The sequence below is a fragment of the Podarcis liolepis genome (assembly GCF_965112155.1).
Source record: "Podarcis liolepis genome assembly, chromosome: 3".
Taxonomy (NCBI): Eukaryota; Metazoa; Chordata; class Lepidosauria; order Squamata; family Lacertidae; genus Podarcis; species Podarcis liolepis.
Window position 1 is genome coordinate 99,928,835 of NC_139557.1, and position 24,700 is coordinate 99,953,534.

A 24,700-nucleotide genomic window follows, 5' to 3' on the forward strand; every position below is an offset into this window, starting at 1 on the left:
AAATAAAAACTCCCACACAAATTAGAGGGATATAACCCAACTCTGTATGAAGTGATGGTTGCAGTCAAATACTTCTAGGGTTGCAATAAGCTTAGGTGCAATACAATAAACTCTTTGGAACTTTTCATGACTACTACTCATATGTCAGATACAGAGCACAGCACACAGCACACTAAAATCTCCCTGGAGAGCATTTTGAAATTTTCATAATTAAACTCCTTTCCAGCTGCCTGTTCTTTGAAAAATGTCTCATGTTGACCTAACTAGCACCATTATAGATCTATATACAACAGATTTGTATATTTATCTTTAGTTACTGTATTCTCTAATCTTTTGTTTTGTTGCTTACTGGTCCTGCCATCCATATTTCACTGTTTCAAAAACTGCGTTTCAAAAGCTGAAGTGCAGAATTCTTTTAAGAGGTTCGTACTAAGGTTCATGATAATGTTCTAAACATTTGCAAATATCAAGAATGGATTTGGAAACTGGGAATATGCTGAATTTAACTAACTTCTTCATTTGGAAAAAGAGTAAAAACTGTACATGCGACCTCGCTGATGATGAATTGTGTGCGACAATGGCATACTACTAAAACCACACACACACACACACACACACACACACACACACGCCAATTTGCCTAGAATTTCATGAAGGTTGCCATTGAACCCTTCCTTTTGTCCTCTTCTGGAACCTAAGCAGTCAGCAAACCCTTAATCATCGCCAAGTTCTGCTTCTTCTTCTTAATAATAATAATAACAATACCTTTATTGTCATTGTACAACCTGTGTACAATGAAATTAAATGAGGCCCCCTCCCCCCAACACTCAATCTCTTATCAAACAACACACCACCTCACAAGTCAATTTCGCTATGTTATTTTTCGTTCTTCTTTTGATGCCTGCTGCTAAAAACCTTGGCTGTACTCCCGTCATGACTTAAGGATACTTCTGTAACCTACTCCTTGTTGACATTCCCCACTTGCTGTATCTCTCCCGTATGATTCCTTTACATTGGTGCTCCTTTCTCTGTGATCACATCACTCCTGTGCTTCAGTTTCTACCCTGGCCTCCTTTTTCACTTCATAACAGCTTCAGTCTCATGGTCCTTCTTTCAGAGGTCTCCCCCTTATGCGGCTTGTGGCCATACCTAGCAGAGGTCACCTTCTCTTATGGCTCCTTGCACTCTCTCTTGTCAAGTGTCCATGCACACAGAAGATCCCCATTGGTCCTCAACATGTCCAGTTAAAAGGAGCACAGATAACAAAAGCTGGGAAAGGCCTTAGAGAGCTGTCGCCAGCACCAGCCTAGATGGACCGTTTGGTCTGACTTGGGCTAAGGCAGCTTCATAAGCTATCTATGCATTCTTCTGCAAGTCCCTTCTGAGCTTCTCTTTTTCCAGAACGACCTTCCTTGAACTACCATACCCCACTTTTTTATTACCACAAGTTCACACACATGTACACTACTCAAAATCTCTTCTCAATCACCCATCCCTTTCTTCTGTCACTTACTGAAGATGGTCAAGTCTTTTGGACAAAGTACCAGGTCCAACCACAATTGTTCACAGCACCTAGGAATCTGCTGAAGCTAGTTAACTGCTTTTTGCTTTCACTCAGGAAAGGCTTGCCTGGCAAATACATGCATGTATGTACAAATAATGAAATAAAACTTCATATAGAACAAAGATAAAAATCTCTTTACACAGCAAGCTCTTTCCCATGCTTCATTCCAGCTTCTAAAATTTAAAAAGTATTTGCTATCTGATCACCACTTTTAGAATAACACTAAAAGTAATATACAGTCATGCAGAATAACGTGTTTGGATTCACAGTGCACTGAGCCAACGAGGTCATTGAGCCAATGATGTCTTATGTAAGCTGCAGAAAATCCAACTTTTTCTGCATTGCATCCAGTTTGTTGAATAAAAACGATGAACTTGCTCCGATTATTAGCTTGTGCCTATTAATAGGAGGGGGAAAGGCTCACACCTAAGTGCTGATTTGTGGCAATATTTTTCCTTTGACAACCAAACCGCTACAAGTTGGTTGCCACGATTGCTTCCCAGGAAACAGCAGAATTCTCACGTCCGATTTATTGTAGTTGGTGTGTATGTTAAAACAAAGTGAGCCTAAAACTCTGAGGTGGTTGAGATACAGAAATACCTACCAAATGAATGAATGACGTATTGGCATCACAGCACCTGAGCAAGCGCTGGCAGCTTGGGCTATAGCTTATCTGCTGTTCAAACTAGTGTGATCTTATTTTTATCAAATGTCAAGTTCGTGTTCAGTGCACAGAAATCCAGTACAATTTTACTCTCTGTTTTTGCGCATCATGTGAACATGGCAGAAGGTAGTCCTTTCAGTAACAACTTCAAACAACACCTGCGTTTATCCAAAAAATTAGAGGCTATTATGAACTCATACCATTCTCTATGTCTTTCCATTACTTGGACAACTGAATATTCTTTTGCTCTAGCAAGAACATCCAGAGCAGTGCTTTGACTACCCCCCCAGAAAAGTATATTGTTTTTTCACAAATATATTTGTAAACTTAAGTACAAAAATAATTAGCTTTAAACTTCCCCATTCGGTTTCCGGTGATGGGACGCGAAACACAAGATAGTGTCGACCACTTATTCACACCGAATTTCTTATGAAATATCACTTGCCTCAAAAATAGAATTACCCTAGAAAATATCTGCTTTAAACTTCACGTTATAGCATTTTCCATAGAAGTGGTTTTGGCTGTCTACTGTAAGGATGCTTTTATTATCCACAAAGTGCTTTATACTGTTCTCTCCGTATGTAAAAAGTGTATGTTTTGTGCATGCATATATACATATATATAGCTGCGACAGCTTGTACCTTTTTAAAAACCGAATATTCACAAATCTCAGTCTTTGGTAACAGTCTTTTCAGCCAATAAACTCAACTGACGGTTGAGACAGCTTGGGTTTTTGCGCCATCGCCTTCTGCCCCTTCTGCGCCTGCATCCACTTGGTTCATCTTACCAATATTTTTTAAATTTTCCAGGGTGGATTTGAAAGTGTCTTTCAGGCTCTTCTCCAGCACCCATCCTTCGCTCTCACATTCTGGATCTTCTGGATTGGCAATGCTCTCCAGGGAAGTATGCAACAGCCTCAACCCTATCATCACCGACATCTGGTTGGGAAACAGAATTTAAATGCCTTTATTTAAAGAATGTGTAAATCCCTTCATATCCAAGTATGTCAAAGTGATCCGCAAAAGGCCATTCAGACAACGAAACAGTATAAAGTGTGCCTTTCAAAACCTGGAAATCAGAAGAACAGCTGAAATCTGGGAAGTCTTGTCCAAATAAAAAGGTTTTCAAATTGGGGTTTAGCTGGTGTAAGTAAAATGGGGGGGGGAGTCATTCCACGATCACAGTGGGGGCAGAGTGGGGCAATGGGAGAAGCATCTTCTCGCGGTTCCCTCACTGCGAGAAGTGAGGTTACAGGGAACCAGGCAGAGGGCCTTCTTGGTAGTGGCGCCTGTCCTGTGGAGCACCTTCCCATGAGATGTCAAGGAAATAAACAACTATCTGGCTTTTAGAAGACATCTGAAGGCAGCCCTGCTTAGGGAAGCTTTTCATGTTTGATGTTTTGTTGCTTTTTAAAAATTATTATTAATATTCTGTTGGGAGCCACCCAGAGTGGCTGGGGAAACCCAGCCGGATGGGCGGGGTATAAATAATAAGTTATTATGATTACATATTCCAAATCTCTTTCAACTCAGTCACACAACCTGGCAGCCCAGCAGCAGGGTAAGTTAAACACTATTTAAAAGGATTGTTTCCCCTCTGCAGTAGGCCTTCTCCTGAATGGATTTTGAAACAGGGGTAAGCTTATGCAAGTTTAACTGAAGCTGGTGTAAATTCTGCAAGTTTCCTATATTTAGGATTGCTCTGGACCCGTGACCATCCCAGATGTTGTTGGACTCCAATTCCCGTCAGCCCCAGTGAGACCCAACAACATCTGGAGATCCACAGGTTCCCCATCCCTGGATCCAAAGAACCACAGGATGGACAGAGCAACCCTAAGTAGTGGAAGCTGGCAGAACTTACACTGGCAAGTTCAACTGGCACGTTCCCCATCCCTGTTTAGATCCTGGAAAAAGTGTAGCATATCTGGTGCTTGAATTGTTCAACCATATGCAGGGAAGAAACATGTTTTTGCCTTCAATAACTTCCAAGGGGGCCAGTGTGGTGTAGTGGTTAAGAGCGGTAGTCTCGTAATCTGGGGAATCGGGTTCGCGTCTCCGCTCCTCCACATGCAGCTGCTGGGTGACCTTGGGCTAGTCACACTTCTTTGAAGTCTCTCAGCCCCACTCACCTCACAGAGTGTTTGTTGTGGGGGAGGAAGGGAAAGGAGAATGTTAGCCGCTTTGAGACTCCTTAAAGGGAGTGAAAGGCGGGATATCAAATCCAAACTCTTCTTCTTCTTCTTCTTCAAGTCCTGCAGGGATAATTTTACTCTAGTAGATGTTTGTGGTTATAAACTTCCTCTGAACTGGCAGAGGAGATCTCAACAGAGATTTTCAGGTACGTTGAAAGCTCTTTGTGGGCATGGTGGTGGTTAGTCTAGATAGTAGACATTTTGGCACCTGAGGTGGACCCGGAAATGGCACCCCATGTCCCACCAGAAAAGAAGGCTTGAGGGGGGATCAACAGCATGTAGAAGAGGGGAACAAAGATTGACTTTGGAATCAGCTGCCCCTGTGGACCATGCTGCCTGAGGCGGCTGCCCCACCTTGCCTCATAGGTGGGCTAGTCCTGCTAGATGTCACCTGAGGAGTCTCCTACAGCCCTTGCATTGCAAAATCTCAGAATGCAAGTGGTAGAAGTTCAGTGAAAATGTTATACTTCTGTCACTTCCATCAACCAGAACTCTTGACATTTTACAATCAAGTGTCTGGTTATCTGGTCAAGGACAGGAGTTGGGGACCCGTAGGCTTTCAGATGTTGTAGCATTATAACTCCCCTCAAGGGATGGTGGAAGTTGGAGTTCCATGTTTAGAAGACATCTGAAGGCAGCCCTGTTTAGGGAAGCTTTTAATGTTTAATAGGTTATTGCATTTTAGTGTTCTGTTGGAAGCCGCCCAGAGTGGCTGGGGAAACCCAGCCAGATGGGCGGGGTATACATAATAAATTATTATTATTATTATTGTTGTTGTTGTTGTTGTTGTTGTTATTTAGAATACACCCACTCCTCTCCCAGATTGTAAAATTTAAGCATTCACATTAAGCTATGCGGCAGATTACTATTATTTGTTGAAGATTAAAATGTAATGGATGTGTGTTAGAGTTACCAGGTGGGGTGGGGCAGTTCTATGGTTGGATTTGACCAATACAAAGCAAAATGCAAACATGAAACATTTAAAATGGCCACTCGCAGTCCAGAGTGGCCATTTTAAGAACACAGCCGGATTTGCTTGCAAGCCTGAGAGAAACCAGGTCCCTCTTGCACGTCCTGGCTGGCCTGCTTGTGTCTCCTGCAATTATGTCACCTTGCTGCAAAGCCCTCAACTTTGAATTTCAAAAATAAGAAGTGGAACCCGAGAGAATGCCGCCACTGGGTAAGAGGAGTGCTTCTTGTAGTTCTATTTTGACTTCTCGTGTCGTTTTTATGTGTGTCTAGAGTGGGAAAAGAATGAAGAGCACTTTCTTCTTCTTCTTCACCCAATTCCAGTGCCTTCTCCTGCTGTGTTATACAGCTGTCAGCCATGAATATGAGCATTTTACAGTGGTGAGGTGAATGGATGAATGAGAAATAAAGTTCTGGAGAGTGTTCATTTCCCTTTTTATGCTAATAGCACAGCACGGCACTGTCAGGGGTGGGGGAGGTTAACCTCATAGCACTCATCCAAACCTAATCCCCTGCTGCAAGATACTTACTATATCCTGCCAAGGACTTAAGTAGGCCAATGTCCTTTCTCCTAGGGCCAACCCTGGCATCAGGCAGAGCTGGAGGGGCGGGGGAATGGCAGACCACTGACGGTTCTTTCTGAGTCCTGAACTGTTCCCCTCTGTCACTGTCGGCATCAATCCTCTGTAAATCCTAGAAGCTCACAGTTCCGGTCAGGGCACTTTGAGGTTTTTTTCTTTTTTGAAATGTCACTTAATGTGCATACCTAGAGATCTAGGTATATAGAAACCTCTGCCTTATTTTTGGATGCCCCCATTTCTGTTCGAGACTGTTAGGCAGTCAGTCACCCAAGCTGACCATCAGAGAAGAAGATGGTGCTTCAGAACAATAGTGTCTGGGCAGTTAAGAGAGTTCTAAGAAGGCTTATTCTGTTAGACCAGGATTCCCCAACTTGGTTATCCAGCCATCTTTTTGGACTACAGTTCCCATCATCCATGACTACTGGTCCTGCTAGCTAGGGATGATGGGACTTGTAGTCCAAAAACAGCTGGAGACCCAAGTTTGGGAAACCCTGCGTTAATGCAAAACTGATGCTAAAGAAGTAAACTAACCTGAGATAAATTAACAGAGTGAGGAAATAATGTTGAGTTTGGTTCTGCTTTATGTTAGGCAGGATATGGCCCTTGACCCCAGTCTGAGAATATGGTCTCAAGGCTTCTATTTACCACCGCCCCTCATCCTGAGACTAGATCTGCAATGTTCCTGGCATCTGAATCTAGCCTGTATGTGTATGATAACTCCTCCTGCCATATCACGAATGTACCTACTGGGATGCCCTTCTGCCATGGTGGGCTGTGACTTGAGGCTGCCAGTCCACAGTGGAGTGCCTCTGTCATCTTCCACCCTGCCCACGTTCATGTAAAAGACTTGATCATGCCTGATCATCCCTATGGCAGGGATGGGGAACCTTTTTTTGCGACTGAGGGCCACAATCCCTTCTGGGAATGCCAGAGTGGGTGGAGCCATAGGCAAAAATGGGCAAAGCAATGAATGTGGTTTTTTTCTTTGTACAGATCAAACGTATCCATTCTTAAGGAAATCAGCCCTGAGTGCTCACTGGAATGACAGATCGTGAAGTTGAGGCTCCAATACTTTGGCCACCTCATGAGAAGAGAAGACTCCCTGGAAAAGACCCTGATGTTGGGAAAGATGGAGGGCACAAGAAGAAGGGGACGACAAAGGACGAGATGGTTGGACGGTGTTCTCAAAGCTACCAGCATGAGTTTGACCAAACTGCGGGACGCAGTGGAAGACAGGAGTGCCTGGCGTGCTCTGGTCCATGGGGTCACGAAGAGTTGGACACGACTAAACGACTAAACAACAACAGCCTGATGAACATCTCTGGTTTAACTTGAAAGCTTTTGCACTATTTGCTGACCTTTTCATACTGCCCTAATATGGATTTTGGATATTTTCTTATGGGTTGTTGCAGCTCATTTACTTTCTGTGTTTTTCCATTGACTGCCCTTGAAATGGGTTTAAAGCAGCCTTTGCCAGCCTGGTGCACTCAAGATATTTTGGACTACAACCTCCATAAGCCCAGGACAACACATCCAAGGTAGGGCTAATGGGAGTTGTAGTCCAAAATATCTAGAGGTCATCAGGTTAGCAAAGGATGGCTTAAAGGGTTCCCTTTTCTTTTCCTGATCTAGCCTGGACAGGAAACTCTCCTTCTCTTAAACGAGTCCACAAGATCTGTCGTCCTGCCTTCTCTACCAACAAGGAGGAGCATCCTAGAAGACCACTGCCTGGTTGACACAGCTAAATACAGTGGTACCTCGGGTTAAGAACTTAATTCGTTCTGGAAGTCCATTCTTAACCTGAAACTGTTCTTAACCTGAAGCACCACTTTAGCTAATGGGGCCTCCTGCTGCCACCACGCTGCCGGAGCACGATTTCTGTTCTCATCCTGAAGCATAGTTCTTAACCTGAGGTACTATTTCTGGGTTAGCAGAGTCTGTAACCCGAAGCATATGTAACCGAAGGTACCACTGTATAGAAATTTAAGCTAAGAACATTGTCCTTTTTTATTTACATCACAAACTATTAAGTCAGAAGTAGAAGAAAGTTAAAAATGAAGGCAAAGAGTGTAGGCAGAGCCAGGATTTATGTTGTGGAGGCAAGAATTGGGCGGGGGGGGGGGCAGAACTGAGCTATCTGGGGTGTGATTGGTCAGTTAAGTATGTTTTTTTACTTACTTGATTTAGGGTGGGGGGCAGAAAGGAAAAGAAAAAATAGGATGGGATCATAGCATTACAGGCCTCTCTCTCCCACTCTCAGGAAGAGTTCCTCCCTACTTGCAGAATATAACAGTAAAGCACTCAGGATGGGGCTAGCTGCAAGCCCAAAACCTGAGCTCTTTAGTACTATTGGGAAGGTTTTGTGTGGGATCAGGGGAAAATTTCCTTGTCTCCCCTCCCCTGCAGGCCCTGAACAGCATGGAGCTCAGAATAGAAGGCCCTCCTTTTGCAGTGTAATGCAGACCCTCCAAGTCTATCTGTTTTCCGGGGGCATCCCTGATTTAGAGAAGCCGTCCCAGTTTCTGATTTGATCCTGGAATGTCCAGCTTTTCCTTAGGATGTCCCTATTTTCATTGGAGAAATGTTGGAGGGTATGGGATTATATGACCCCCCCCCCCAAGCTGTCTCAAGGCAATCCTGGGAATATTTAATTTTTTTAGGGAAGGTTTTTAAAAAAATGTTTAATGTTTTATTATGCTTTCATATATGTTGGAAGCCACCTTGAGGGGCTGGGGCAACCCCGTAAGATGTGGGGGGTATAAATAGTAAAATTATTATTATGGAATAGAACGTCCCTATTTTCATCAGAGAAATGTTGGAGGGTTTGTGTACCACGCCATTTTGTTGGGGGTACCCCCACTTGGTACCATCACCCGTTCTTGCTCTTCTGTGTGGAGGGCTGGCCTTTCACTGTGGTTCTATGCAAGACACCGAAACTGCTATGACGATGTATTACCTCAAAGAGCCAGACAAAGAGGACAATGATTCCCATGGAGCTCATCATGCTGCTGTAGTATTTAAGCAGAGCCTCCCTGCAGCCGCGGTTCCATAGATTGAGCTCTTCGGTTTGAAAGTCATAGCTGTAGTGAGCTGAGTTGTTAGAGACCTGGTACTGGATGCAAGGTCGTGGCGAACTTGGGTTGCAGCAGCTGAAGGGGACGCCATCCACCAAGTATCTGCCGTCCACGTTGCTTTTAATGCGGCTGTAAACAGGCAAAGCACAGCAAGTTACAAATATCAAAGCATTTGGATCCAAATGTATTCCTACTGCTATTCAGTGCACTGTTTCTCGGCCACAGAGTGCCACATCGAAACTCAGGTTGTGGCTCCTGCGTGCAACTTTTTCCCTAGAGTCCACATCATGTTGTTGGTATTGAAATGCCAGCCCATATTTTCCCTCCCTCGTTGAAATCTAGATTTACTCTTTCTGGGCAAAATCTGCTAAGTTAAACTCTTGTTTCCAAAGGCCCAGGTGTGCTCTTTGAGCAACCTGTGCACCTGCTGGAAGCAGCCTTAGACAGGCGTAGACCATTGCAATCATTGGGTCAAGTTGGGGATTCTTAACTAATAATGCTCACTGATTTCCGTGTGTTCAAACCTGCACCCAACCGTGCATGATCATCCTGTTTTCCCTTCCAAAATAATATCCACATCCGATAGCTCTTTATTACCTGAAATCAGTAGTGATACCTGGAGTAGGATGAAACTGCAATTTTGGCCTCCAACACTGGTGTCACTGCTGCTTAATTGGATGGGACTGGGGTGGAGAGGGCTGTGTAGCTGCACCACTAGTGGGACGTGGCTGGCGCAACCACACACCACTGATCTCTTCGCCGTCCTGCCCCAACCTCGCTCAGGTAAGCAGCAATGATGCTGGGTGAGGGGGTAAGTGGTCCCACTATATGTCCTGCTCAGAACCTTATCTGTTCCTTCAGATGATCAGTCGAGAACAGCCCATTGTTTCCCACCCACTCACTAATTAGGGGGAAATGCCACTCAAATTCCACAACGCTTAATCAACTAGTTTGATAATTTAATAATTGGCCAGAAGAATACTCCAGTTTACTATAATCAGTGTTTGTGTAATATCTGGGAAGCGCCATCTCAGAAGAAGCCGTCTCCCTTTTCTCATACATGGGAGGGAAAGCCGCTTCCTATGTCACATGGGAAGCAGGGATGGGAAACTCGTGGTCCTCCAGATGTTGTTGGACTACAACACCCATCATGCATGAACCCTGAGCATGCTGTCTGGGCCACAGTTCCCTCAAACCTGATCCAAAACCAAAGTACATCCAGAGCTATCATTTTTACTCCTGTACAAATTTAACTGATGGTTTGAATAAAACCTGATGGCTGGATCCTGAGAAGTGCTGGCAGAAGGGGGTCTACAGAAGATGACGTCCCCACCATTTTTTAAAATTTTTTTTTGCCACAGCAGCCTCCTGAGCTCCCTGGAAATTCCCCGATGGTCGAGGAACTTCCCAGAATTATAGTGCAACAGTGGAGAGAGGGAATTGCTGAAGATCCGGCAGAGGCACCATCCATGAGAGGGGAGAGAAATTGAGCCTGTGATAAGGTACGGGTAAAGGGACCCCTGACCATTAGGTCCAGTTGTGACCAACTCTGGGGTTGCGGCGCTCATCTCGCTTTATTGGCCGAGGGAGCCGGCGTACAGCTTCCGGGTCATGGGGCCAGCATGACTAAACTGCTTCTGGTTTAGTGCATGGAAACGCCGTTTACCTTCCTGCCGGAGTGGTACCTATTTATCTACTTGCGCTTTGACGTGCCTTCGAACTGCAAGGTTGGCAGGAGCAGGGACTAAGCAACAGGAGGTCACCCCATCACAGGGACTCGAGCCGCCGACCTTCTGATTGGCAAGTCCTAGGCTCTGTGGTTTAACCCACAGCACCACCCGCAAGCCCTAACCTCAATTACCTGGGAGCACACCTGACTGAATTCAATAGGAGTTGAATATTCTGAATAGATATGATTAGATTTCTGCTGTAAGTGATTAAAAGAGAGAGAGAGAGAGAGATTGTGTGTGTGCATGCCTTTGTCTGCTAAAGGTGATAAGTCCTTGATAAGCTCAGTGACTCTATGAGGAGTTCAGGGTATGCATCATATTTCAGAGGGGTGGAGCTGAATGAAAGTAAATGACAAAAATATTGTCAGTGAATGTGTCCAGTGAATGTGGATAAAACATGCAACAAACCCTCATGCAACAAACCCGGGACATGACTAATCAAATATCTTTATACTCTGAACAGTGCCCAAACTTTAGTAGATCCTTGTCAGATCCTTACCAGTAAATCCTGATGAACTCTAATGAAACTTAATTGTTTTCTTCGCAAGAAGAAAATGTACCTTCCCCTTATTTTGGGTGATCCTTGTGCTCCTCAGCATGCACAGGGGATTGGCTAACCTGGCGGGACCTCCTTCCTTCCTTATTTATTTTAAAGTAATTATCTAGCCCTCCTTGAAATAAAACTATTGACAAAATGTGCAGGCGCCTTTCTAAGCAGTTGATGTGAAATGAGATGGCCTGGCTGCTCCTGTCTGTCAGTGTTTTTAGCCTAAGAGTGAAGTCAGAACAGTAATTGATAAGTTAGTTGTTTGGACACCAAGCTATAGAACGCCATGGGGTCTTAAAGAGCTGCTGTTTCCCCCTCCTCTTTTCCTGATTTTGCCTTGTTTTTCTAGACCCACGTGCTGCTCTCTTTGTTTTGCTGCCTGCCAGTCACATGAAGCAGCTGGCAGCCAGGTACAACAGAGGCTTTTTAGAAACGTGTGTGTTGGCGTAAGAGTAGGAGCGTGAAATTGCCTGCCACTTGCTTTCTTTGGCCTGCTGGACACATAGAACAGAAAGCAGGCAGCTGCTTGAGAAATGTTATTAAAATGTGGGTGTGATGGAAGAAACGCATGAATCCTCCAATTGCTGCTTTGTTTGTTTTACTGCTTGCTGGCACATGGAACAGGCTGCTAATTGAGAGGAGGCTCAGTTGAACTTTGTGATGGTTAGGGTATGGCAACCCTTTTCTTGTTTGTGCTGCATACTCCACAGCAGGGATTGTTTCGTTTTCATATTTTTTCGGGGGGGGGGGAGATCCCAGTACAGATACATCGCAATGAAGATCACCTTTCCCCTGGTTGTTCCCAAGTTGTTGTTTTGAGAGGAAAGCAAAGGCAAAAACACTGGGTGGCATTTAGATGCACTGAAATCAATTAACAGAACCAAGCTAGGTCCATTAACTTCAATGGGTCTATTCTGAGTAAAACTTAGTTGACTACCACCCACTATTATCACCTTCTCCTCATATACCCTTAATTTTGAGAAGCTTGCAGATGATGTTAAGTCTCACCCATTACACTAGTCTGCACCACTAGTTCAACTACTGTTCTGGTGAGTTTTTATTTTTTTATCTGTGTATTTTCCTTGTATTTCTATTCTTTCCTATTTCATGAAGATAAGGGGGGGAGAGACTTGTCGGTCAGCATTAAGTGTCTCTTTATTTGTGATTATGGCTCAAGTTTTAATGGCTCAAGAAGAAGTATAACCATAAGCTATTCACGGCTGGCCCTACCATTAGGCAGAGTGAGGCAACCGCCTCTGGCAGCAGTTTGGGGGGTATTGTGAAAGGGCAGCAAATAGCTAGTTATTAAATTTATTATTATTGTATTTCTACTCCCAGGAAAAAGGTCCCATTAGGATTTTCTCCATCAGATGTTGCCAAAATATCTGGGCCAGGCTTGGTACTTTGCAACTTGACCAGGTAATGATGGGTGGTCACCACTGACATTTCAACCAAGGCAGCCTTGGGCCAGCCCTTAATCTATTGCCAAGGGTCCCAAACATTCAAGCGTAAGAATGTGCATTGGGGAATAGGGAGGAAATGGAGGAGTTATTGGACTTTATATATTGTACTCATGCTCTCATCTTTCCTGAATGGTACTGTGAGATGTTGAACCGATAGATTCCCATTGTGATTGGTACAAACACAAAGGTATCGTGAAAGCCAGGTGCAGATTCGAATTTGGGAAGCACACTTTGTACAATCTTAAAGCCCCTAACTAAAGAGGAAACCCTACTGAACATAGTGGAATCTGTTTCAAGCCAAAATGGACTTAGAATTACATTATCCTACTTATGTCCCTATTTACCAGGACAATGTCTCTGGTTAATCACTGTCCTATTTTGTCCCATTTTTGCACTTTTATCTGACCTGTTTAAAACTGTTAGTGCAACTTGCTGTGAGTATGGGCAAATATCAAGACCCCTACTCCCTTTGCTGTTGTTGTTGTTTAGTTGTTTTGTTGTGTCCGACTCTTCGTGACCCCATGGACCAGAGCATGCCAGGCACTCCTGTCTTCCACTGCCTCCCGCAGTTTGGCCAAACTCATGCTGGTAGCTTCGAGAACACTATCCAACCATCTCGTCCTACTCCCTTGGTTCTTTATAAACCCAATTTGGACACTTCAAATTGACAACTAAAGGACTGCTCCCCCTTAAGTAGAACACATGGCCACCCTAGTTTTCATCTGTGAATTTTGGGAGATATTGAGACATGGCCTCATTTCATCTGAAATAGCCCTGAATCCATTTACAGTCCCTGACATATTGCACACTTAACAGCCTAGTTGTGACCTCCACTTTCATCATCACAAACAAAACACCCATGGTTTTCTAGGCAGCTGATACGGTTTTAAAGGGCTCGCTTCCAAACTTAAATGTGCAACTTCATTTTATTCATTTATTCTACAACTGCCAGACTATTTCTTAAGGGTCTAAATGGAGCCTTCTGTGAACTCCCATGAGGGTGGTGAGGAGCTTCTATGTCACCTAACTTCACCATTGGGATTGAGGGCCAAACCTGTGTCTCAGGAGGTCCAGCATTCAATATTTCTCAGCACACCCACGTTTTTAAGCACAGCATAATCTTGTTTTCCCCCTCCTGCCCTGCCTTTCTGCTATGGATGGATTAAGAGCAAGCTCACAAATCTTCAGCTAATGCTGGCAAGGGTGAACATCTCATTAGGTTCTCTCAAGTAGTTATTTATATCAAAGGGTATTTCAACTTAAACTGTCCCCACACTTTTTCAACAAGTATAACTTTTGACATAGCATGCATCAAAGTTCAGAAAATGCTAATAACAGCATTATATAGCTAGTGGCTTAAAGGTAATAAAATTCTGGCCATAACCATCGCAGCCAAAGAAACAAATTTAAGAAACTCCAGGGCAACTTGCCAAAAACCAAGCAAAACAACCTCAGTATGCTACCTGAGTATAATATTTTACATTTATATATATTTGTCATCATTTAAGATAAACAATTACAATTATTTAAATATACAATTACTTAAATGCAATTGCTTAGCCATTAGCATATAACTAATATGAACATATCCAATACAGTGGTACCTCGGGCTAAGTACTTAATTCATTCTGGAGGTCTGTTCTTAACCAGAAACTGCTCTTAACCTGAAGCACCACTTGAGCTAATGGGGCCTCCCGCTGTTGCCGCGCCACCGGAGCACGATTTCTGTTCTCATCCTGAAGCAAAGTGCTTAACCTGAAGCACTATTTCTGGGTTAGCAGAGTCTGTAACCTAAAGCATATGTAACCCGAGGTACCACTGTACTGTATATGTAACTTCACCATCCATCTACCACTTTCACTTGTATTTAGGGACCAATTCAAAGAAAATTAGCCATACTTAAATTCCACCGAAAGTAATGGGATTAATTGAATTGCAATGGGCTTGTCCCACTGATTTCAGCGTGATTTAGGCCACACTTATCAAGGATCAGGCCCCTCTGAAGCCAATGGGACTTACTTCCAAGTAGACATAGATTGAACTGTATTGTAACACATTAACTTTGCCTGGATTGGTACCTTAATGCCTATCATATTCCAGGGCTCTTTTCATCGAAGGAATTCATGTGTGTTCACTGATTGCTTTGGGAAATACCAACTTGAGTTGGAAATGAATTCCTTCCTTACTGTCATCTTATAGTATTTAATGGTGTTCCTGAGCAACATGATACAGCTTCCCAGAAAGATGCTTGTTTAATGAAAAGTGAACAAGAATTGCCATAGCCATAAAATTTGTATAAATTCTGTTTTAATTTGTGGTTGATTTGTTAAAATTTGGAAAATCAATAAAAATGATTTGGAAAAAAGAGAAAGTATTGTGGCAGCCGTGGTTTACAGAGTCTTGTCAGGCGCAATGCACAAGGAGTTTCTTCTCTAGGACTTCCATTGAAATGAATGGAGCTTGCGTGCCTAGTGAGCTATGCCCAACAATGTTCGAAAAGAAACAGATTAATATTTGGTTATTAAATGGAAACTAAAGTTTGATATAGGCACATAAAAGTTCACAGAAGAAAAGGGCTGTTAACTCTGGTCACTGCGGGTGAAAAAGAACCCAGCCCATTATTTTTAATGGGGCATTTCTGGGAAGCACCACAGCGAATGATGCCTTTTCACGGTTTGCAACAAAAGAGGCTTCTCGTGTGATGAGCTGCACTCCTGTGCCACAGGCTGGACGGCTTAGGAGCTGGAAGAGCTTTATGAAATCCTGAAATTTTCAGCAATTCACTGATTAGCCTTTGACAACTCTTTTAATCTCTCCAGTTGTCAGAGACCATGCTAACTGATAACCTGGTGTGTGTTTGTGTCTTTTTTTCTGCTGATTGCGGTGTATAACAGTGAGGGGAAGTGCTGCTATATCCGTATATTCTGGCAGGTTGAGAGGAGTTCCCTACCAGGACAGACTTTGCTCATGTGCTCAAGACATCGATTCCATAAAACATATTTTGCTGCACTGTGTGAAATATGAGCAAGCCAGGGCTGAGCTGATATTACCCTTGCTGGTACCTTTCCCGGGAAAATCAGAGGCTCACTATGTCAGGTTCCTATTGGAAGACCGGACAAACGCTAGAACATTAGCAGTGGAGAAGTTTTTATCGGTGGTTGCAAGAACCAATGATCCCTATCTTTAAGTCTGAACAAAATGCTTGTTTAACCTGGAGGTAGGCTGTCTGAATTGTGCATTGCTTTGTAACGATTTGTTGGGTCTCTGGACCGTAATAAAGATTGATTGATATATCCACATTCTGTCCCTGCATGAAAGTGGTGTGGGACGGTGACTACAACTCTCATGTGGGGGAGAGAAAAGCAAACATGTGGTGCCCTGATCCACATTAAGAAGTGCAGCGAGTGGGAGGAGGAATTTAATGCTAGGAAATCCCACCAATCTATTTACCTCCAAAGGTGCTGTGTGCCGTAAATGTGTGACGCTTATTTTGTGAGATTCAGAAGCGCTGAAAGTACTTGCCGCTATGTTGTTGGGTTTCTTTTGCAAAATTACCTTGGCTATAATTTTACTCGGTGTGTGTTTTCCCACCGGTAAATTACCCAGACCTCTTCATAGCACGTACAGTGATTATGCGGTACTTGAAAAACATCGCTAGCAAAACGTACTATCTGAAGCAAAACCCACGAAGCATCTCAATGTCCAGGCATGCTGTAAGGGAGCAACAACAAGGACTGCGAGATCTGCAAAACCGTCAAAGACAATCTGCCCAGCTGGTTTGATAAAATCAACTGGGACAGGCGCTGCGTCTCTCTGAAGGCATGCCCGTTTTGCAGAGCCCTACGATTCCATCTGTTCAATAAGCCAAGAAAGCCAATAATAGCCACAGAGCGACTTAACAGAGGTCAAGGCAAACGTTAGGGCTCAGTGCAAGCAGGAAGCTCTCCTGCACAGCCCCTGCTGAAATGAACAAGAGCCAGGTTAATCGCTTCGTTTCAGTGGGGCTTGTGCTGGAGAACCTCCTTACTCCCTCACCCGTTTAAGGGCAAAACTGGCACAATTACTTTATTACAGCACCAGGTCTGAAAGAGATGAATGAACCTAGGAGATTGAATCAGCCAGCAAAGCAATAGGTTTGGCATCTTGAAATGCCAGTGCCCTTCCTTTGAGGGATAAAACACCCTAATTCCATGTGTGTGTGTTTTAGTTGAGCATCTAGCCATTCACAATAAAACTTTTAAAACAAAACAAACTAAAAACTAAATGACCTAGAAAACATTGGCAAAACACAAATTACACTGGAATGTTGAAGAAGAAGAGGAGGAGTTTGGATTTGATATCCCGCTTTATCACTACCCGAAGGAGTCTCAAAGTGGCTAACATTCTCCTTTCCCTTCCTCCCTCACAACAAACACTCTGTGAGTGAGTGGGGCTGAGAGACTTCAGGTCACCCAGCAGCTGCATGTGGAGGAGCAGGGAAGTGAACCCGGTTCCCCAGATTACAAGACTACCGCTCTTAACCACCACACCACACTGAAGAAGGCTTTTTGTGTTAGAACACAGGAAACTGCCTTATATTGAGTGAGATCCTTCATCCATCTAGCTCCATTTAGTCTACACTGACTGGCAGCTGTCTAGGGTTTTAGGCACCAGTCTCTCCTAGCTGTACCTTGGGGTGCCAGGTATGGAACCTGGGACCTTCTGCATGCAGAGCGGCTGCCCTTGCAAAGGAAGAAACACAAAAGACAAGAGGCGCCAAACGGATTCAGATGACGATTTGAGATTCCGATAGTAGGACTTGGAATGCAAACACGGGTTAAAGCATAAGTTATACTTAACTACTTACTCTTTCACTTCCTTAGAGCCAAAATCCAAGTATCGGTTGCTGATCCACTGAATCTCAAACCAGTCTCTAAAACCATTGTTTCCACAACATTTGAACTCAATCTGGAGCATGTCGATGGTCTTCTTCATGAAGCACCTTCCTGGAGTATCTGTATCTCGATAGAACTTCATGCCATTTTTTAGACCATGTTCTAATGTACTATCCAGAGAACCCCTCAGCAGAAAGCAAATGAGAACCACAAAGAGAATGAAGAGGTTAAAGAGCACACACAACACTAGGTACACTTTCAAGATAGGCTTCCACTTTGCAAATTTAGCAGGATCCAGAGAATCGTAACAGATCTTGCCTGCAAGACCATTGAACACAGAGGCTAGGAGACCCACCAAGATCAAGGAATTCGGCACAAAGTGGCTTTCAGAGTTGTCCATCACTTCACTTCGTTTCCTGAGCTCAATTTTCAGGAACAATCCCATAGAGAAGACAACGATCCCAGCAAACAAGGAGAACCAGTTCATGAGCCATAGTCCTTGCGCTAGTTTTACTCTTTTCTTCTGGTTGAACTTGACTTTCATCACAGCCATCTTTGTGTTAGGCTCACCAAGACTTCACAAAAAATTAATCCTGTTTTGGAAAAGAGAACAACTTCAGGAAGATCTGCCACCATTCAGGCCTTGAGGATTCCAAATGGCGTCGCTCTAACCGAGCCATGGTTTGGCCACTCCATCTTGCCGAGCCTGAAGGAGGAGAAACGTGGGTAGGTTTTCCAAGGGGCAAGAATCAACAAATTTCACAATAAATAAAAAAAGGATTATTGGCAAATAGCACATGCAACTATTTCTAGTGGTCCCTTCCATGCAAAGGAGAAACAGCTTCAAGGTTTCAAATGATTAAAGCTGGATCTACAATGCGTCATTCTAATACTAATCAGCGTGATCCAATTTAGAGAAATCTCTGCCAGCAGATGAGCAATGGAAATAATCCCTCATTTTACTAGTTAGTGGATTTGTGCTTTCACATGATATGTTACAGCACACTGCAGTTGAAAACCAAGTTATTTCAAGGATGTCCCATTCCTAGGCTCTTTTTGGGAGAAAAGCCGACAATCTCTGAATTCAAAACTGGATCAGAGACATTGCTATTTTTTTTGATTACGCCAAGCCAGTAAGACCATGTTGCTGCTTATCCTGTCCTGCCACTCACCTTTAATGACATCCCTCTGGTTTACGTGGGGTTTTTTTGGTGGAATTAAGGTCACCTTTTAAGAGAACTAAAATTTATGTTTTAGGAAGCGTGGATGACAAGTTATACCCATCCCCTAACTTTTCACAGCTGGAAGTGTTCAAAAGCATGGGAGAAACTGTCTCGATCCTCACCAAAAACAATTCCCAAAGATATTGTGAGCAGCTTATAGGCTAATCGTGCTGGGCCAACAGTGGAGTAGAACTTGAGGCTTTAAGAAAGAAAACCTTTTGCGCAGTGTGACACCAGGGATGTAGTTGCCCCACAGATTAAGCAGGGAATCTCTGCTCCAACGTCACTGCTTAAGGAAGAAGGCTGTCTTTTATGGACCTTGAGAACCTCAACAGGGTGTTCCGGTGGTGGAAATAGAACTCAGAATACATTATGGCAGTTGCTGTAAAGACTCTCATTTGTGGATGAGTATGATTATGAACTGTGTGCCAGCTATAGGTAATTTCTTACTAGCGTACATGCCAATACAAGGGAAGTCCTTATTTTCTTTATTTTCAGTGCAAGAATTTGTAAGTCATGTTGACTCTCTCATCTTTGTTCTTGCATTCACCCTAGTAGATAAGAAATACTTATCACAAAGACGTATGTGGGCTACCAGTAGACCCTAACCCATGCTTTTGGAAATCTTTGCAATCCACCTAACATACGCAAAATGAAAATGATAGGAAAATGAAAATGTAACTTTTTAAACAGCAGGAGAAAGCATCAAATTCTGTAAAGCAAACTATTGCGAGAAGAACTATCCTTCTGACTGATCGCAGATCTTCATGGAAAGAGGGAGAAAATAGAAGCTGTGGAACATGCCTCTGTACAATCTAGTGGCTAATAATATCACCAAGAAACATGACATCAGTAAGATTTATGTGATCAACTCATGCTAAAAAAATTTGGCTACAAACTTTTAAGATCTCTAAGTACAGATATTCAATAAAAAAGATGTTTCTAAATTACAGTATTTTCCCAGTTACTGTCACGTCTTCAGATTTTTTATTCCAAAATGGAATTAGTGAGTAGGAACACTCGTTTGTACATTGTGTTCTAAGCACACACACAGAAAGGGAATAGCTGGAGGAAGGTGGTCCCAGCAGGTAGAAAGGATCCCAGGGTCTACCTTTCTTTGTGTGGATAAATGATATAGTATATATGATATAAATGTGATAAAAGGTACCCCTGCCCATACAGGCCAGTCGTGACTGACTCTGGGGTTGCGTGCTCATCTCGCTTAAGAGGCCGGGAGCCAGCGCTGTCCGCAGACACTTCCGGGTCACGTGGCCAGCGTGACGAAGCTGCTCTGGCGAGCCAGCACCAGCGCAGCGCACGGAAACGCCGTTTACCTTCCCGCTATAAAGCGGTACCTATTTATCTACTTGCACTTAGGAGTGCTTTCGAACTGCTAGGTGGGCAGGAGCTGGGACCGATCGACGGGAGCTCACCCCGCCGCGGGGATTCGAACCGCCAACCGCCGTGAGTCTTGGGGAGGACTGCTCCCCCTGAAGTCCATTTTCCACCTTGGGCCTGGGGGCGGGCCCCATACTCCACCTCAGCATATAAGGCTCCAAGGAGGCCTCGGGACATTGCTGCCGCCGCTCTGCCGTGAGTTTGTGGGGAGGACCGCTCCCCCTGCAAGCCCATTCTCCACCTTGGGCCTGGGGGCGGGCCCCATACTCACCTCCGCAGCTTATGGGGCTCCAGGGAGGCCTCGGGTGTGTGGGGTGGGGTGAGTGTTTAGTTGGGTGTGGGAATTTGTTTAATTTAATTATGTTGTGTTTGTAACTTTGTTTTTTGTTTTTATAGTTTTATTGTTCTGTTAGTTTGTTTTTTGTATAGGCTTTAATTTGATTTTAAGGGGAGGGGTCAGGGATGCCTGGGAGTGGGTCCCAGCAAACAAAATGGCTGGGGCAGGTTCCACAGGGGGGGATGCACTCGGACAACCGATCTCAGTGATCATGGGTAGGAGGAGGAGTTACGCTAAGACCAGACCATGTCATTACCGAGGAAGCAGGCTTAGTCGTTGTTTGAGGACTATCCCTGCCTCCAGGTCTGGTCCTGACCGGAAGGATACTGGAATCAACAAGGGAAACCCACATGACCTGAAAGTGTTGCTGTGCAATGCCAGGTCAATGATGAATAAAACCTCTGCCATCCACGACCTGATTGTGGATGGAGGATTTGACCTGGCATGTGTGACAGAGACCTAGTTGGATGAAGCAGATGGGCCCGTCCTTGCCGCTGCTTTTCCACCAGGTTTCTCTTACGCACAGCAACCCAGGCCTTGTGGGCGGGGAGGGGGGGTTGCAGTGATTTTTAGGAAGTCATTAGTTTGCACCAGGCGTCCTGTTGGAAAGACCCAGTTCTCTGAGTGCATGTTCTGGAAGTTGGGCAATAGGGGAAGTACAGGATTCCTATTGGTGTACCGACCTCCCCGCTGCACCAAGGATTCCCTGCCCAAGCTGCTTCAGGTTGTGGCAGATGTCCTCCTGGAGACACCTAGTTTGGTTGTCCTAGGGGATTTTAACATCCATGCCGACACGACCTTACAAGGGGCCGCTCGGGACTTCGTGGAAAGCATGGCCTCCATGGGGCTGTCCCTGAATAAGTCTGGCCCAACTCATAGCCGTGGACATGCCTTAGACCTGGTGTTCACCTCTATGGATGTTGGTGATCTGACACTAAGTAAAAGCGAAACCAAAGAAGTGCCATGGTCAGATCACTTCCTGGTGCAACTGGACTTCTCCGCGACCCTTCCCCTCTGCAGGGAGGCAGGACCGATTCAGATGGTCCGCCCCCGCCACTTAATGGATCCAAATGGTTTCCAGAGAGTGGTAGGGGATGTTTTATCCCATGTTGATGGCCTTTCAGATGATTTCCTGGTGGCCCGCTGGAATGTGGAGTTAACCAGGGCTATTGACTGTTTGGCTCCAAAGCGCCCTCTCCGATTGCATGGTTTTCCACGGATCTGAGGGCAATGAAACAATCGTTGAGACGGCTAGAGCGCCAGTGGCGGATAACCCATTCTGAATCTGACCGGACACGGGTTAGAGCTCAATGTCGAGCCTACCAAGTGGCGATAGCGACGGCGAAGAAGACTTTCTTCACCGCCTCTATTGCATCTGCGGAAAACAGCAGCAGGAGACTCTTTCAGGTGGTTCGCAATTTAGCGGAACCACCTGCTCCATCAGGGCCCAGTAGGGGCCACATGATCTCCTGCAATGACTTTGCAAAGTTTTTTGCAGATAAAGTCGCTCAGATTCGAGAAGAGGTAGACTCCACCGTGGGAGCAGGGCCAAGGCGGGAGAGTGCTAGAGTCCTGTCTAGTCAAGTTGTGTGGGAACAATTCCAATCTGTTACCCCCGAGGATGTGGACAGGCTGCTTGGACGAGTGAAACCAACCACTTGCCTCCTTGATCCTTGCCCATCCTGGCTTATAAAAGCTAGCCGGGAAGGACTGGGCAATGGGCTTCGTGGGGTGGTGAATGCTTCCCTCCGTGAGGGAGCCTTCCCAGACCCGCTGAAAGAGGCGGTTATTAAACCGCTTCTTAAAAAAAAAATCTTTAGATGCGGCCACGATAGCCAACTATCGCCCAGTCTCAAATCTTCCATTCTTGGGCAAGGTGATTGAGCAAGTGGTTGCTGAACAACTCCAGGCACGCCTGGAAGAAGTGGACCATTTGGATCCCTTCCAGTCGGGATTCAGGCCTCATCATGGGACTGAAACTGCCTTGGTCGCACTGGTTGATGATCTCCGGTGGGCTAGGGACAAAGGTGAGAGCTGTTTCCTAGTTCTTCTGGATCTCTCAGCGGCGTTTGCCATCGACCATAACATCCTTCTGGACCGTCTTGAGGGGCTGGGAGCTGGGGGCACTGTTATACAGTGGTTCCGCTCCTTCCTCCTGGGCCGTGTTCAGAAAGTGGTGGTGGGGGATGAGTGTTCAGACCCCTGGGCCCTCACTTGTGGGGTGCCTCAGGGTTCTGTCCTCTCCCCCATGCTTTTCAACATCTACATGAAGCCGCTGGGAGAGATCATCAGGGGATTTGGGCTGGGTGTTCATCAATATGCGGATGATACCCAGCTCTACCTCTCTTTCAAATCAGAACCAGTGAAGGCAGTGAAGGTCCTGTGTGAGTGCCTGGAGGCGGTTGGAGGTTGGATGGCGGCTAACAGATTGAGGTTGAATCCTGACAAGACAGAAGTACTGTTTTTGGGGGACAGGAGGCGGGCAGGTGTGGAGGATTCCCTGGTCCTGAATGGGGTAACTGTGCCCCTGAAGGACCAGGTGCGCAGCCTGGGAGTCATTTTGGACTCACAGCTGTCCACGGAGGCACAGGTCAAATCTGTGTCCAGGGCAGCTGTTTACCAGCTCCATCTGGTACGCAGGCTGAGACCCTATCTGCCTGCGGACTGCCTCGCCAGAGTGGTGCATGCTCTAGTTATCTCCCGCTTGGATTACTGCAATGCGCTCTACGTGGGGCTACCTTTGAAGGTGACCCGGAAACTACAACTAATCCAGAACGCGGCAGCTAGACTGGTGACTGGGAGCGGCCGCAGAGACCACATAACACCGGTCTTGAAAGACCTACATTGGCTCCCAGTACGTTTCCAAGCACAATTCAAAGTGTTGGTGCTGAACTTTAAAGCCCTAAACGGCCTTGGTCCAGTATATCTGAAGGAGCGTCTCCACCCCCATCGTTCTACCCGGACACTGAGGTCCAGCACCGAGGGCCTTCTGGCGGTTCCCTCACTGCGAGAAGCCAAGTTACAGGGAACCAGGCAGAGGGCCTTCTCGGTAGTGGCGCCTTCCCTGTGGAACACCCTCCCACCAGATGTCAAAGAGAACAACAACTACCAGGCTTTTAGAAGACACCTGAAGGCAGCCCTGTTTCGGGAAGCTTTTAATGTTTGATGTATTATAGTATTTTAATATTCTTTTGGAAGCCGCCCAGAGTGGCCGGGGAAGCCCAGCCAGATGGGCGGGGTATAAATAACATTATTATTATTATTATTATTATTATTATTATTATTATTATTATTAGATCGGCAAGTCCTAGGCACTGAGGTTTTACCCACAGCGCCACCCACGTCCCTCATAAATGTGATAAAGGGCCCTTATAGTTATTTCCCCCCTCCTCTCTCTCACTCCCTTTTCATTTCTTTCTTTCTTACCATTTTTGTAATTTAGATTAGTTTTATGTTGAAAATTTTCAATAAAAACACTTAAAAAAATACATTGTGTCCTAAGCTACATTGGTAGATTTCCAGTGATGTGTACTTTTGAAGCTGTTGCCTTCATTAAGACAGTGAGCAAGAGACACAGAAGTGCACTGAGCAATCTTGGTATAAAACCATACAGGAAGGAGCCTGGATAAAGAATGACAAAACCCGTCACATGCCAGTCTCCGAGTATATGAACAATTATGGCTAACATATATGGTTACTTTTAACTGATTTAACTATGTACAATGTATCCCTCTTGTGCACTGCTTAGAGGTATAGAAATTATTAAAATAAGTAACATTTTGTACGTAATATGGCTTTAGGTGGGAACTTCCTCTTAAGTGAGGGAGGTTTAATTACAGACAACCACTTTAGCAGTGGAGAGAAACATTACTATTTTCAGTGAAAAATCAACTTGCTTTAAAAAAACAAAACATGCTTTTTACATTGTAGCCCACTATTCTGTAAGTGGTCATTCCACCCCCACTTATAAATCTCTTAATGGAGAGTCCTTTCCCCTTCCAAAGCCATCTGCTCAGTTACTGATCAGATTGTTTCATCAGGAAGTACTTCCTGAAGTTTAGTCTTCCTAAGTTCAAGGCATTGTC

General features: G+C 44.8%; 1 protein-coding gene across 1 annotated transcript; it reads right to left on the reverse strand.

The window, feature by feature from the left end:
* Window positions 1–607: 607 nt before the first annotated feature.
* On the reverse strand, window positions 608–18,839 carry PRPH2 (peripherin 2). Its single transcript, XM_083494730.1, has 3 exons — window positions 17,630–18,839; window positions 8,926–9,172; window positions 608–3,166 (listed from the first exon to the last, which is right to left on the reverse strand). Exons 1-3 carry the CDS (start codon window positions 18,208–18,210, stop codon window positions 2,933–2,935), a joined length of 1,062 nt encoding a protein of 353 aa, XP_083350856.1. The 5' UTR covers window positions 18,211–18,839; the 3' UTR covers window positions 608–2,932.
* Between the last annotated feature and the right edge of the window lie 5,861 nt (window positions 18,840–24,700).

Coding starts and splice junctions, on each gene's coding strand:
- PRPH2 (XM_083494730.1), bottom strand. CDS start 18,210: ATGGCTGTGATGAAAGTCAAGTTCAACCAGAAGAAAAGAGTAAAACTA. Junction 9,173..17,629: donor GGCTCTAAGGAAGTGAAAGA/GTAAGTAGTTAA, acceptor GCCTGTTTACAG/CCGCATTAAAAGCAACGTGG. Junction 3,167..8,925: donor TCTTTGTCTGGCTCTTTGAG/GTAATACATCGT, acceptor TTTCCCAACCAG/ATGTCGGTGATGATAGGGTT.